Source organism: Stigmatopora argus, chromosome 3, assembly GCF_051989625.1.
Source record: "Stigmatopora argus isolate UIUO_Sarg chromosome 3, RoL_Sarg_1.0, whole genome shotgun sequence".
NCBI lineage: Eukaryota > Metazoa > Chordata > Actinopteri > Syngnathiformes > Syngnathidae > Stigmatopora > Stigmatopora argus.
Window position 1 is genome coordinate 22,677,502 of NC_135389.1, and position 15,116 is coordinate 22,692,617.

The 15,116-nt window shown below is 39.4% G+C and overlaps 1 protein-coding gene across 1 annotated transcript; it reads left to right on the forward strand.

Moving 5' to 3' along the window:
- The first annotated feature begins 386 nt into the window (after nucleotides 1–386).
- Nucleotides 387–12,564, forward strand: gxylt1a (glucoside xylosyltransferase 1a). Its single transcript, XM_077597005.1, has 8 exons — nucleotides 387–749; nucleotides 1,208–1,300; nucleotides 1,573–1,732; nucleotides 2,537–2,668; nucleotides 2,742–2,993; nucleotides 4,062–4,185; nucleotides 4,259–4,431; nucleotides 10,386–12,564. The coding sequence occupies exons 1-8, from the start codon at nucleotides 538–540 to the stop codon at nucleotides 10,533–10,535; spliced, it is 1,296 nt and encodes a 431-aa protein (XP_077453131.1). The 5' UTR covers nucleotides 387–537; the 3' UTR covers nucleotides 10,536–12,564.
- The last annotated feature ends 2,552 nt before the right edge of the window (nucleotides 12,565–15,116 follow it).

Genomic DNA, 15,116 nt, shown 5'->3' on the forward strand with positions numbered 1-15,116 from the left:
ATTTAGGTCAAGCAAAATACTGAAATTGAACACATCCTGTATTGATTTTATCTGGTCATATTTTGATTCCAGAGCGAATGGAGAGGCAACGTTTTGATTATTATTATGTATTAACTATTTGGTTGCCAGGGATGGTGATCAGTGTCCAATCCATTTCCTTTTCAAAATGCATTGGACGTCCTGCCCTGTCAATGGTACTGATAACACAATCATTCAACATAAGCACCCTTGTTAAAATGCATTTTTTCCCATCGGTTACAAAGTGAATGATTTGACCATATTTGATCAGTTGATAAATGTCAACGTTAACTCAATCTTTAACATGGTAATATAGTAGCATAACTACTAATTTGCTTTGCCAAAAAGTAGGCGGGGCCTGTGTGCCAACCGTGGGATGGGAACAACCACAGTGCCCTAACGCGTCGTACCTGCTCGAACTTTGCCTTACGAAAAATCCCAACATTTGTTGATTAATCCTGTATCTATGTGGGCGGAAGAGGTGAATCGACATTTTTTGGAGAGCCTACAGAACACAGAATGCGATGTTATCTGCGTGCATTGCTCCTGTGCACGGCGTTCACCTTTTTTTCGTCCATCTACGTGTTCAATCATCTCGCATCCACCCTGGGGGACACCCACGGTAGGGGACTTAGCGAGCTGAAAACGCCCAACGGAATGAGTCGTGATAGGGGTAACCTTCTCAGGAAAAGCCCCGGATTGACAGGCCGACGAGTTCGCGAACCGAACAGGTAGCTAACACCACATTAGCCACGTAGCTTTGTTATTAGCCACCTACAGCCTCATTATTAGCCGCGAATAGCTTTATTATACTTGTACTAGACTTGTATTATATTTGCATAATGACAATAAAAGCATTTAATTCAATTATTAGCCATTTAGCTCCATTTACGACGACCCAACTCCGACAACAATAATGTCTTGCTTCGAAAACCCGATTAAACTATTTTTACAGTGCTTGTCGAATTTTCACTAAGTCATATTTAATTTTACTGTGTTTATAAACATGTCTAAATCATGCTTATTGTGAGATAATTAGCCAATGGCGTGTATGTGTAGCTTCTTTAAAAGCAACGCCACCTGTTAACACTGACAGTGAGCATTTAAACTACCATAATCCCCCAAACCATCTGCCAAAGTTTAAAAGCCGAAAAGCATCAAAAAGATGTTTTTTTTCCCACTTTGTCAGGTGTAAATCACTTTCAGTCTCTGATTGGAATGTGGTTTGGAGAGTGCCTGCTGATGTTTGTGGACTGAACGGCTATTTGGAATCACCCTTTAGGTACGAATGACTGCATCACTAAAATAAGATTATGACTAATAAGCAACATTGCAAGAGATAAGTGATCACACACTGAATTATTGTAATACAGTTTAATACCATTTAGTGCTTTGAATTTAAAACCTTCAATAGTATTTGAGTAGATATAGCTGGATTGTGTTGAAACTCCAAAAAATGATATTACTCCTAGCAAGTCTCACCATACAGGTTTGTGTGTCCACTTATATCTGACCATCTTTTAAATTGAAATTAAATGTTTTTTTGGATGTTAGATACGGGATAAACGAAAGCATTCACCTGGCTGTGGTGGCCTGCGGTCCCAGACTGGACGAGACGCTCAACATGCTCAAGTCTGCCGTCCTTTTCAGCAATAAGCCTCTGAAGTTTCATATTTTTGCCGATGACAAGCTTCAGGGCAGCTTCCAAAATAGGGTAAGTGTCTTGTGACCCTGTGATAAAGGACAGACAAATGCCACAGTGGGTCTTCACTGTATAAAAAAGATCATATTTACAGAGATAACAAGGTCCGGTTTTATATTAAGATGGAGTACCGTATTTTCTCGCATATAGGCCGTATTTGTCGCGGAAAAAAACGATGACGGAATTGAGGGTACGGCTTATATGCGCACAAATTAGACTTGACGTGCACGAAAGTGCAAGGTGACAAAGACAAAACGCTATAACGCAAGACAATGCGGCCGGTACGGTAATATATTTCAAAATAGAGAAAATATGAACAGATGAAATGCTTAGCTACATTTCTTTTGACATCTATGAATTAAAAACAAGAATGTATCATGCATAAAAGATGAAATAACTCACTTGTGCCTGCCATTGGTCGCTCAAGGCGCCCCCATCTTACCTGGAGAAGACAAACGATTCCACTACGGACACACTTCCTGGTTGTACTGCTCACATGACTTCCTTATTGAATTTGTCCACGTGAAGGCAACACCCTTTCGGAACACAGATTCATAAAGTATCTCAAAAATAGCACATGCGATGATTTTTCTTAAGATTTTCCCTTCAAAGTAACCCATTTGTACTCCCTATTAAAATTATGAATATGGAGGTGAAAATTGTGAATCAGGGGGGCGGCTTGTACGAGAGAAATTGTCAAATTCCCCCAAAAATATGTTACGGCTTATACGCGGAGGCGACCTATATGCGAGAAAATACGGTATACGCGGCCAACATTTTTCGCATTTTTTTCCCTTGTTTTTTTTTTTTTCAAAGCTGAACTCCTGGCCCAGGTCTATCCAGAGCAAGTTTAACTTCACCGTCTACCCAATCACGTTCCCCAGTGGGAATGAACAAGAATGGAAGAAGCTCTTCAAACCATGCGCATCTCAAAGGCTTTTCTTACCTGTAAGTTGATCCATCCTGCTTTAAAAAAAACAATCCTTTGCCCAAACATTATTCTCACATGTCGTCTTTCTAGCTGATCCTGAAGGAGGTGGACTCGTTGCTGTACGTGGACACGGATATCCTCTTTCTGCGGCCCGTTGAGGACCTCTGGGCCTTCTTCTGGAAATTCAACGCGAGCCAACTGGCCGCCATGGCCCCGGAGCACGAAGAGCCGCGTATCGGCTGGTACAACCGCTTTGCCCGCCATCCTTATTACGGCAGCACTGGCGTCAACTCGGGAGTCCTGCTTTTGAACATGACACGCCTCAGGAAAACTTTGTTTAAGGTGATTCAACTGGGAAGAAAAGTTGCAATTTTAGGAATTAGATGCAAAATATAGACATGCTATGGGCTGGAGATAGCCAAGATGTTCCTTATAAAATGCAGAGCTGCCAAGTTCTCCGTAATTTTCAGAGTTCGGACAAGCAACGCAAACTCTGGGACTCCGACAAGCTCCCTAAACTCCGCAAATCCCCAAAAATTGTCACTTACATTTTTATTTAAGCAATTATTTCTGAAAAATACCAAATTTCCAATTTAAATACCTTGAAATTCGAGTGCATTTGATTCAACTGCACTCTAAACCGAAAGAATTTGGTAACACGAGTTTATAGCGAATCATCCGAGTTACAAGTTCTGACAAATGATTGGTCTTTCGTGACTTCAGCGTGCCAATCGATTCCAAATCGATTGCATATGTCACCTCTATCACTTTTCCTTTTTTTCATAAGGGAAATAAGTATTACAGTAATCCTTCGGTTATCACGACTTCACTTATAGCGAATTCACTACTTTACGATTTTTTTTCTGCTATTATTATTATTTTTTTTTACATCAGTGCTGAGTCCTAGTAGCAAAACTGGCTTCCGCTTAAGAGTTTCAACGTGGATTTTAACATTTTTATGAACTTCTTTTTTTTTTTTATCGGGGTGACCCTACTTCACGATTTTTCAATTATCGCGGCCATGTTTGGTCGACATTAACCGCGATATTCGAGGGATTACTGTATTAAGACTGACTAAACCACCAGTCTTTTGCTTTGAAACAAATCCTATCATTTCCAAGGTTGTTCTAAAGGAAGTAGGCGTACACAGCACTTGTAAGTCTCATCAATATTCAATATTTAACAGCATACTGCATTATCCTTAATCAATTTAAAAACTGATTCGGGGAATATCTGCAATTCCAAAACGGTCCACTTGGTGACAATGTCACCTTTTGCCTCATTCTGAACGGCTACGCTGTCAAGCAACTGATCCCTCACTTCAGATGAAATATTTATTGTCTGTTTGATAAAGTTAGTCAGGGCCAAAAAATATTTTTCAAAAATCTTTACCTGAATTTTCACTTCTAGAATGACATGACTTCAGTGGCGCTTGAATGGAGTGAAATGCTCATGCCCCTCCTCCAAAAGTATAAACTTAACATCACTTGGGGTGACCAAGACCTTCTCAACATCATATTCCACCACAACCCAGGTTGGTGTTCATCAATGTCACCATCCAAAATGCCATGTCTCACTCAAACAAACGGCTCATGCACCCCGTACAGAATGCCTCTACGTGTTTCCCTGTCAGTGGAATTACCGTCCGGACCACTGCGTCTACGGTCTCAACTGTCAGCCAGCGGAGACGGATGGCGTCTTCATTCTCCACGGTAGCAGGGGAGTCTACCACAACGAAAAGCAGCCCGCGTTTCGAGCCGTGTACGAGGCCATCCAGCAGGTACCAAGCACCTGCCATTAAATCTAGCAAAAGACAACACAAGACGAGTATAAATCAGCTTCATGTCTCTCTCATATCTGGCAACCTTGGCCAATTGCTCCCCTTATTAATGATTGCAATTCCCCTTATTAAGCGATTAAAAAAACGTTCAAATTAAACGTGGCACATATTTACTCACATAGGGCGCACTTAAAAGTCAAACATTTTCTCCAAAGTAGGCTGTCCAATCAGTATGCACTTAATTCAAGATTCTGTATGATGCTGACAGCTTGACTGTCTGGGTACATTGCTTGCTGACACGCTATATTTATGCAGTGCATTCGCATATCATGCTTAAAGCATGACAATATTTTGCAGTCGACAATGACGTTTTCGTCTGCTACCAGTGACCGAGGCGAACCGGATTAGAGACGAAATGAGTCAAACGAGATCAATTTTACAAAAAAAATACTTTAAAAAATATTTTTTCCCATACAAAAGCTGTTTTACGGCGTACACAATTTGAAATGATCAAAAAACATGAAATTAGGCGGGAAAACGTATAAGTTGACAGGTATGCTCTCTGAACATTGAGAATTGAATGTTTAAACCCCCGGAAAATGACATACATGGCTTACCAGCGCAACTATTGTGTGACCAAGGTGACTTCATTCACCCCGTGCGCGCACAGTGTAAAAACACTGATACACTCAGAACAGTTACAAAGTAGCTGGGTGTTTCTATCTCTTTAATTAGTCTGATTAAAAAAACAAGACATACTAGTTTTTAGTCTGTTTTCATGTAAGGGACTTGTATTGATAATATTTGAGGGTAGAGCTAGTCGATATGACAAAAATTGTTATCACGATTAAAAAATATATATCAGTCGGGTGTTGTAATTACAGTTTAAAATTATGATTTTTTTATTGAAGGTTTTTAATATCATTGACAAAAATTATTTCCTGATAATTATCATTTTATCGCCCAGCTCTATTTTAGCGTGTAATTCCCAAAGGGCATTTTAAAAAAAAAATCTAAACCTGAATTAAAATATCTCTTCTGTCATAACATTTACTGCATTTTTTTTGCACATACTCACTGTTGATTGGCTGCTCCTCCATCCATGCCATGCGTACACCAGTGGATATTCCAACCTGGAACCATAGAACAGTGAGGCAGATGTTCCAAAACACTAGGCCACCGTGCTTACATTATAATAATTTATAAAAAATAGCTCATATTACACAGCTGGAAAAGAGAAAAGCTTTTGAAAACGCCCGTGGTTACAAAAACCTTTGAATTTGCGAACATCTTTTTTGATTCTTTCACAGTGTGTGTTGCAAATTCAAAATAATTGAACAGCACGAAAGCCGTAATTGTACTCGACTTGCCTTTTTCTTTTCAAGGGCATTTGCGTGGGTGGATGATCACACTTGTTTGTGCAAAGAAAAACAGAAATCAGCTCATCAATATGCACTTCAAGTGCCTGGTTTTCTTATTGCTCAATCAATAACATGTTAAACATTTCCATTACTCGCTCTTAATCCACTCCTGACAAATCAGCCGCCCCCCTCGTGCTTTTGCCAGCGGGGATAAAATACTAATTCCGCCATAAATTCATCTACTGTCCCCAAACCGAGCTGTCAACAGCAATTTCAGAAGTGACACACCATCTATTTCAACACCATTTGTCCTCATTAGTGTCGCAGGTTCCCCTGGGGAGCCGAGGTACGCCTTCAATTGGTTGTCTGTCAATGGCGGGGCACAAATACGTAGACAATAAAACATTCACGTTCAAACTGTTATACCTTGAAATGCGTGTTTAATGCGTTCCAGAACGCATGTCAATTTACCGTATTTTCACGGCTATAAGGCGCACCGCATTATAAGGCGCACCCTCAATGAATGACACATTTTAATTTTTTTTCCATATATAAAGCACACTGGATTATAAGGCGCCCTGTCTATTTTGGAGAAAATTTAAGACTTAAGTGTGCCTTATAGTTGTGAAAATACGGTACTCGTATCTCAAATTAAAATTTTCCCCATAGAAATGAACTAAATGCAAATTAATTTGTTCCCACCCTCTGAAAAAAACACCCAAAACAGGGTATTAAGATGGAAAGACATATTTGTATTGGTTCTAATTCACCACTTAGTCACAGTAAAAAAAATCCCTATCTAGTGGTTATGATCTTAAATACTAAAATGAGACATTATTCAGTACAACGTTGTGAAAGAGAGAGACTTGACGGATGCACTCGTAACATAACAAACTTTAAATTTAACTTAAATGAACTTAATTACTATACAGTGGTACCTCGACATATGAGCAATTTGAGACACGAGTAAAATTTTGAGCAAATATTTATCTTGAGATACGAGACTAATTTTGATATACGAGCAAACAGAGAACGCGAGAGGCTGCTCATAAGAACATCATGTCCACTGTCTTTCCTCGTAACGTCTCCACGAGCACTGGGCGGAGCCTTGCATTTTTCCCGTGTTTTTTTTTCCGTTAGTCAGTGCGAATGGCGGAGCGATCGCTAATACGAGAGGAGTATGTACTACTTCTCGTTGGCGTTATCCTATTATGAGGACATTTGTGTGCATCATTTTGGGAATATTTTGAAGGGAATACAAAAGCAAACAACCCTCTATAGGTTGCATCTGAAAGTCAGGGTGGATGCGGGGCCAATAGAGCCAACCCGGGAGAAGAAAGGTATCAAAATTGAAAACAAAATTAGAATTAAGTTTAGTGCAAGGTTAGATTAAACTTATTTTTGAGTGTGTCTGCATCGTCATCCAAGTTCATTTCAATTGGTTTATATTATGTTACGAGCGCGTTGCCGTGCTAAAAGTATGTTGGGGTACTCGTATGTCAAGGTATCACTGCATCCCAAAGGTAAGACAACGCTGGAGTACCCAAAGAAAACCCTAAACGAGCATAGGAAGAAGATATAAAACGACACACAAAAGATTCAAACGTCTATCCTCAGAATTTTGAGGCATATTTATCCAGAAAAGTCCCATTTGGTCCCACTCCTTTGTTTTCTCCAGTCGGCTACCATTAGAGGGACGCATTTAGACCCTAGCGAGCCAGCTAGCTTCCTCCCCGCCACCCCTTCGATCTGTTCGTGTTGATTCGTGCACACCCGTCAACAAGCAGGCGGCAATCAGGCGAGTAAAAAAGGGGGGGCTTCATTAGCCGACCGGTCTCCATCCATTACCGCCACAGGCTCCAAGCCGGCAGCCACTGGCGCTGTCCCGGTTTCTCGGCCATTAAGTAAACTAGCGGGCTTCATTACGGAGCACTCAGTCTTCACTCGCCATCCGTCTCTCTGACACTGCAACCCGCGGATTGTCAACTGCTTGCTGCTGCTTGTGTCATAACTGCGAAATGGATTCTCAACCGAGCAGTGCGGTTTGGGCAAAGCCACTTGGAAGAAATGATGTTAGAGACTTTTTTTAATGTACACAAGTTTGTCTGTGTTGCAGTACAGTCGTACCTCTACTTACAAAATTCATTTTTTCGTAACTTGGATTTTTTTTTGTAAGCAGATCAGTACTTTACGTGTAAATTCTGTAATTTGTTCCACGGTCCTAAAAAAAAACGACCAACTAACCCCGTTTAAAATGATCAGTGTCCCACTTTTGTATGAAAGATTGAGAACTAGACAAAATTGCAGCAAAAGGAAATTATTTAATAATGTATTAAAATGAATGACAAGCATAGCCCATGCCCGTAGTTAACTGGGCTTGACTCCAGCACCACCCACGGCCACAGAAAATGAATAATTTTTTTAATATACAGAAGTTCATCTGAATTGCAGTACTGTCGTACCTCTAAATACGAAATTAATTGGTTCCAGATCGTTTTTTCGTAACTTGGATTTTTTTTCGTAAGTAGAGCAGTACTTTACGTGTAAATTCTGTAATTTGTTCCACGGTCCTAAAAAAAAAACGACCAACTAACCCTTTTAAAAATGATCAAAGTGTCCCACTTTTGTATGAAAGATTGAGAAATAGACCAAATTGAAGGAAAATTATAAGAAAAGTATTTATTAATGTATTAAAATGAATAAGAAGCATGCAAAAACATGTTATTCTGGTGTCCGTAGTTAACTGGGCTTGACTCCAGCACCACCCACGGCCCTTGTGCGGATAAACCGTACAGAAAATTAATCTGTAATGCAGTACAGTCGTGCCTCTACTTATGAAATTAATTGGTTCCTAATCGTTTTTTCGTAACTTGGATTAAGTAATACCGTACTTTACATGTAAATTCTGTAATTCATTCCACGGTCCTAAAGAAAAAACAACAACCAACTAAACCCTTTAAAAATGATCAAAGTGCCCCACTGTTGTATGGAAGATGTGAGAAAACTGAAAGAAAATGATAAAAAATGATTTATTAATGTATTAAAATGAATAACAAGCATGCAAAAATTATTCTGTTGCCCGTAGTTAACTGGGCTTGACTCCAACACCACCCACGGCCCTCGCGAGGATAAGCGGTACAGAAAATGAATGATTTTTTTTAATATACAGAAGTTCATCTGTATTGCAGTAAAGTCGTACCTCTAAATACGAAATTAATTGGTTCCAGATCATTTTTTCGTAACTTGGATTTTTTTCGTAAGTAGAGCAGTACTTTACATGTAAATTCTGTAATTTGTTCCACGGTTCTAAAAAAAACGACCAACAAACCCTTTAAAAATGATCAAAGTGTCCCACTTTAGTATGGAAGATGTGAGAAAACTGAAAGAAAAGGATAAAAAAATAATTTATTAACGTATTAAAATGAATAACAAGGATGCAAAAATTATTCCGTTGCCCGTAGTGAACTGGGCTTGACTCCAGCACCACCCACGGCCCTCGCGAGAACAAGCGGTTCAGAAAATGATCACATTTCCAACTGAACTACTTTGTGCAAACGCGGCTAAAGGTGCGAAACCCCGCTATGCAATCAGCAGCCAATAGGAGCCAATAAAGTAAATGTAAAATTGCTTGGACTTACGAAGGTTTCATCCCCGGCTACAAGCTGCTTTTACGTCCCACTTTTATTAGCGCTCCCCACGGTGGAGCCCACTCACAATTTGTTCCCACTCAGTCCCGCGGGGACGGGATCCTCCAAGCCTACGGGAGGCCATTCGGGCAGGAAACTTTGATTTCCCTCCCACCAAGGCGCTTGCAATAAAGGGCACCGCCATTACCCCCGGCCCAGCCCGCAAAAGAGTTATAAAACCTTTAGTGCTGATGCTAGTTAGAGGCACGTTGATGGCGATGCGGACCACGAGCCGGCGGCGGCATCCACATAAAAAATCGATGCCGGGCCGTTAATGGTGCTTTACGGCCCGTGGCGCTATATGAAAGATAATAAAGAAAGTGTGCTTTGAGTAAGCTAATGCGCGGCCAAACAGGAGTCAAATGAGGTGCCGTAAAAGTGCGATTGCTTCTTATTTACAGGAGGGCCGTAAAGGAAGGGAAAGCAAGGCAACACTTTGTCTTGCTATATAACAGTCTGGAAGTTTCATCAGGGTTGCTTCATTTAGCACCTCGCTTATTTTGTTTACAATAACGGGGCTCGGGGGAGCCAGCCATGTAGCTTTTTGCCGCCGCACCTCAGACAAAACACGGATCGCTCGATTTACAGTCGGCGCTGAGAGACGCTTTGGTTTGGACGAAGGAAGGGAATGTAGAATGCGGTCCGAATTGGCCGAAAAGGTACCGTATTTTCACGACTATATGGCGCATCGTATTTTTAGCCGCAGTGTCAGTAACGAGTGTTATTTCTGTATTTTAAACACACAAAGGACGCACCATTTTTTTTAGACGCATATATATTATATATGAATATCGGACCGCAATACCGCTGGCTACCAGAAGCAGCGGGTGAAGGCAGTTCATGTGTGATGCACTACAACAGAAAAAAAAGCAGTGTGAGAGTGTCATTTGTACCTTTTCTATTCCAGTACCGCTTTGGCGAGAACATGGAGACGTCACTTCTTCAGCCACTGGTAAGCTCACTCCAGGCCACCACGGACTCCTACTGTGGACGGGTAAGCCACCTGTTGACCAAGAGGCTCAAAGAAAGTATCGCATCGGTTCAACGGGAAAGATGACATGTTGAATGTCATGCCGGAATTTGTCGGAATTGCAAAATCACTTGAGGCACTTTGGAAAAGCTCAATAATACGCATTTTGTCCGCGTGTTCGATGCCCAAACATGTCGACGTGCAAACACGTCGATGCGCAAACACGTCTTACAATTACTGAAGTGCGATTCCCTTATGACAGACAGTTTTTAACCATAACGGTCTCGCACGACGACTTCATAAAAACAGAAGTGCTAAATGTCTGTTAGCAAAGTCGCAGGACGACGACGGGGAGGAAAAAGTTCAAACTCCGTTCTAAAACGGACTAGCGGCAATTTAAAGATATGCTAACCACACCCAGAATTTGTTCTCACAATATTTAGCTAGTATAAAAATGGTATCGTACTGCAATACAACTTATAGAAAGCCTATTTTTATACACAAAACAAACACGAGAAAACCTTACTTATGAGGATACAATTTTCCATAATGGTAATTCTTTAAAACTCTACATGATAGGTTTATTAATAGGTATACTTTAATATAATATAAAACAATACAAGGAAGGCATCGGGGACATCTCCGGCATCAACTTGCAAGTGAGAATCAGTCCTGGCTCGTCCTCGTCACTGGAATATTCTAAAGGACCGAATTCCTCTCCTGCCAATTTAAGACATCGAATCAAAACAATTACAAGGTTATCTATTCAATCCAATTGCATAAACGAATAACACAATTAAGGTCAAAAAACAACTGCATCAACAATTGCATATCAGATGTACCAAGCGACACTATTTTAAAACAATATGTGAGTATTCCCGGAGGTTGATTATTTTATCGCCATCTGCTCCGGAATCCAAGTCAAAGCAATTCAAGAGTCCTTCACAGATCTTCATTGCGAACTCAGATCAACAGTCCTCGGCCCGGAATTTGGTGATCTGTCAGGTCAATAGTCCTAAAAACAATTAAATGTCCTCGGAGCCAGCCTTGGTAACGTTATACTGAGCGATTAATCTTTCACATATACATATAATGATCAATATTCCACACACACATAATGATTCATGCGCACATATATAATAATATCCCAGAATAACCCCAACACTACACTATAATAATACAGTATATGGAAAATGGCGTCCCCCCCATGGAGTAGAGACAACTAAATATTTAAACTCCAGAATGTCTACACTATAAAGGACATTTTATGGCTTTTTAAAAAAATTCAAAACCAAATAAATGGAATTGCGTGTAGCGGAAAATATAATAAAATGCAAAAAAAATGAACAAGAGTCTTAACGATAAGGGATTCCTCCGTTTATGATGGTACAGACATCCGACATTTTGAAATACGTCTTCATACGGCACTTGAAGTCACACAATTTTGGTGTCGTATTTTGATAATACTTACGGTAATTAAGACCTAACGACTATTTCAACACTACAACGCAATACGACTCACATTTTTTAATATACTCACAATAGCGGAACCCGTCAACAACGACTACACCCTGTTTATCATAATAAAATAATAGTGAGAACACAATGTTACGTTAAATATTTTATGTTGGTGACCGGGAAACAGATTCTTTATTCTTTTCTTCCATTTTTTTTTTGCACAAATCAAGTCACTGCTTTTTCGCATGAAATTCTGAAGTTGGAAACGGACCTCCTAGAAATGCTAACCGCATCATTATATGGCAATATCCATATTTAGTCCACCTCGTAGTCTGTAATGAGTTATTTAGTGGCTCTCCACGGAAATGAAGAACACAAACAAGATAGTGTGAAGCAGTCTAATGATGGATTTCCTCCAATGCAACATCTTTTTAAGCCGATTTAAAAGGCATGGCAGTGGTTTTTTTCTAAAAAATGTTTCCTTGAAGAACATCTAGCATGCACAGCCCAATAAGTTGGATGACAAACAAGCTGAGTCCTATTGAATTATTATCTGTTTACAACTCTCCTACTGTCTAAATTGGGCTGCTAGTCATGCACAACTCGCTTCATTTTTTATGTGTTTTCAACTGCTGCTTCATAAAAAACACCACTATAAGTCGTTTTTTTACTTCTATTTACATACCATGCAGAGTTTATTATTCCTCTGCCGTGAAAGTTTTGCAGCAAAACTTGCACTTTTAAGACATTCAGGTTTTTATTTTTAAGAAAGGCATATCACTCCATTAATGCCACAGAAAATAATGTTGCATTTACCGTATTTTCTCGCATATAAGCCGTATTTGTCGCTCAAAAGAATGATGACTGAATCAGGTTACGGCTTATATGTGCACAAATTAGAGTTGACATCCACAAAACGCCACAACGCAAGACAACGTGGCCGATACGGTCATTTATTTCAAAATAGAAAAAAGATAAACAGATAAAACAGATTTATGTTGAAATCTATGAATGAAATTCAAGAAAAAAAACATATCTTGGATAAAATGTGAAAAAAAACTCACGTGTGCCTGCCATTGCTCGCACAGGGCGCCGCCATCTTACCTTTTAGCGGATATTCGGACACACTTCCTGGTTGTACTGGTCACGTGACTTCCTTTTTTGAATTTGTCCATGTGCAGGAAGGCAACACCCTTTTGGAACACAGATTCATAAATTATCTTAGAAATACCACGTGCAATGATTTTTCTTAAGATTTTCCCTTCAAAGTAACACATTTGTACTCTTATTAAAACCATAAATGTGGAGGTAAAAATTGTAAATCACAGAAATTGTAAAATTCAACCATTTTAAGGCAATTTTAAGGGTGCGGCTTATATGCGAGTAAATAAGGTAAGTGCAAATATAAGGCAACTGTTTCTAAAATGACTTTTTTAAAGCTTCTTTGTTTGGATGTGAGACAATGAATGTGCTAAACACAGCCTTTTTGTGATGAAACATCTTGAAATGTGCATTTTATGAAGATTTTAGGGGTGACCAATCTCTAACAGTTCTTTTAGCAACTAATGCTAACGATAAGCATTGTTCTGTCTGCTTCTCCGGTGGAAGATTGTATCCATAAGCTACAAATTCATTTTTTAAAAGGTGCACAAATATCGTCTGATTCGTAATCGTTCAATGAAAGAATGTCCAGCGGTACGAAATAGCTTTAATGTAGCGGGGAAAACATGAAATATAAAATACCACTATGTATTTTAGTTTAACGGTATTTAAAATGGCGTCTGTTGCTATTGAACTCTTTTGCTGTTTATTTGAAACTGTATTTTTCTCAAGGATGATGTTTTCCTCCTGAAAGCTACATTTACACACTGTTCCCAGCAGACCCAAGTAGAGTGGACTGTGGAGGTCTGGCATTTATTTTTTTTGTACAAATCTTGCAATGTTTTCTGGACATTGCCGCGAAAGCTCAATCTTGAAGGATTGTTGTTTTTGTGTGGGTTTTCCATGGATGCCGTCAGATTGTGGTTGAGAGCAAGTCAAATTAAACAAGCTAGGCTACAAATAAACTCGCTTAAATAGTCGGAGTAGGCCAATGTAGGATTTTTACGTAAAATAAGTGTCTTTCCAGATCGCATTACGAGTTGATTTCTTACCTGGACTATGACACCGTGGCTTTTATTTTGTATTTTTACTTTTTTTTTTTTAACTTTAAACATCGGGCACACAATCGATCTCAACAGTCTGCCACGTTTGTCCATTCCGATACCACGACACCATTTCGAACAATTTTGTGGCTGCTGGAACACGGTGTAAATATAACAATGCACAAGAGGAAAGGAGCCTATTTGTACACAAATATATTTTTGTCAACTGGATAAAATGTTTGTTTTATTGATATAAAATGTTGGTTTCTTCTGGTTGCTTTTTGGTTGGCTGTTTTGCTCTTTCACAACCACATCTCCACAGTTGAAAATTGCATTTATTTTCTATTTTTGAAGACAACACAAAAGCCTTTTACGGACAGAATAGCAACAAAATATTAAATTCATAAGATGACTTGAACTTTTGCTAAGACAAAGTCTAAAAAGACCGAACACGTAAAAAGTGATTCCAAACACGCATTCCCGTCCTACATGAAGTGTTTATATCACAATCTCAAAATGATAGTGACTAAAACACTAACAAGGTGGACGTAGACAGAGTGCAGTAATCCCTCGAATATTGCGGCTTCAACTTTCGTCGATTCACTGCATGGCGGATTTATTTCTGGGGGAAAAATATTCGTAAAAATGTGAAAATCCACGCTGAAACTCGCAAGCGGAAGCCACTCCCCCTGTCTTCCACTCGCCACTAGGAAAATGGCAGAAGACAGAAGAAGAAGGTCAAAGTCACTCTGGAATAAAATGGTGGCCAGTGGGTGGTGGCCATCATTGCTTATATTTATATACAGATTCGTTTAGAACCGACAATGGTATTTTTTTAAGTCGTTTTGTTACCCGACATATATAGTCAGGTGAGTACAATAATCCCGCGAATTTCGCGGACAATGGACCCATGGCCACAAGAAGACAAAGGACTTAGACTAAAATATTTTTTTTCCGATGTACCTGTTTTTTTCTTCATTTATATCAAGCGGAGAAAAACTATTTTCACTGCAAGTACCGTATTTAAAGTAGTTAAATTTTTAAATATATACATTATATTTACATG

Coding starts and splice junctions, on each gene's coding strand:
- gxylt1a (XM_077597005.1), top strand. CDS start 538: ATGCGATGTTATCTGCGTGCATTGCTCCTGTGCACGGCGTTCACCTTT. Junction 750..1,207: donor CGAGTTCGCGAACCGAACAG/GTAGCTAACACC, acceptor CCACTTTGTCAG/GTGTAAATCACTTTCAGTCT. Junction 2,669..2,741: donor CTCAAAGGCTTTTCTTACCT/GTAAGTTGATCC, acceptor TCGTCTTTCTAG/CTGATCCTGAAGGAGGTGGA.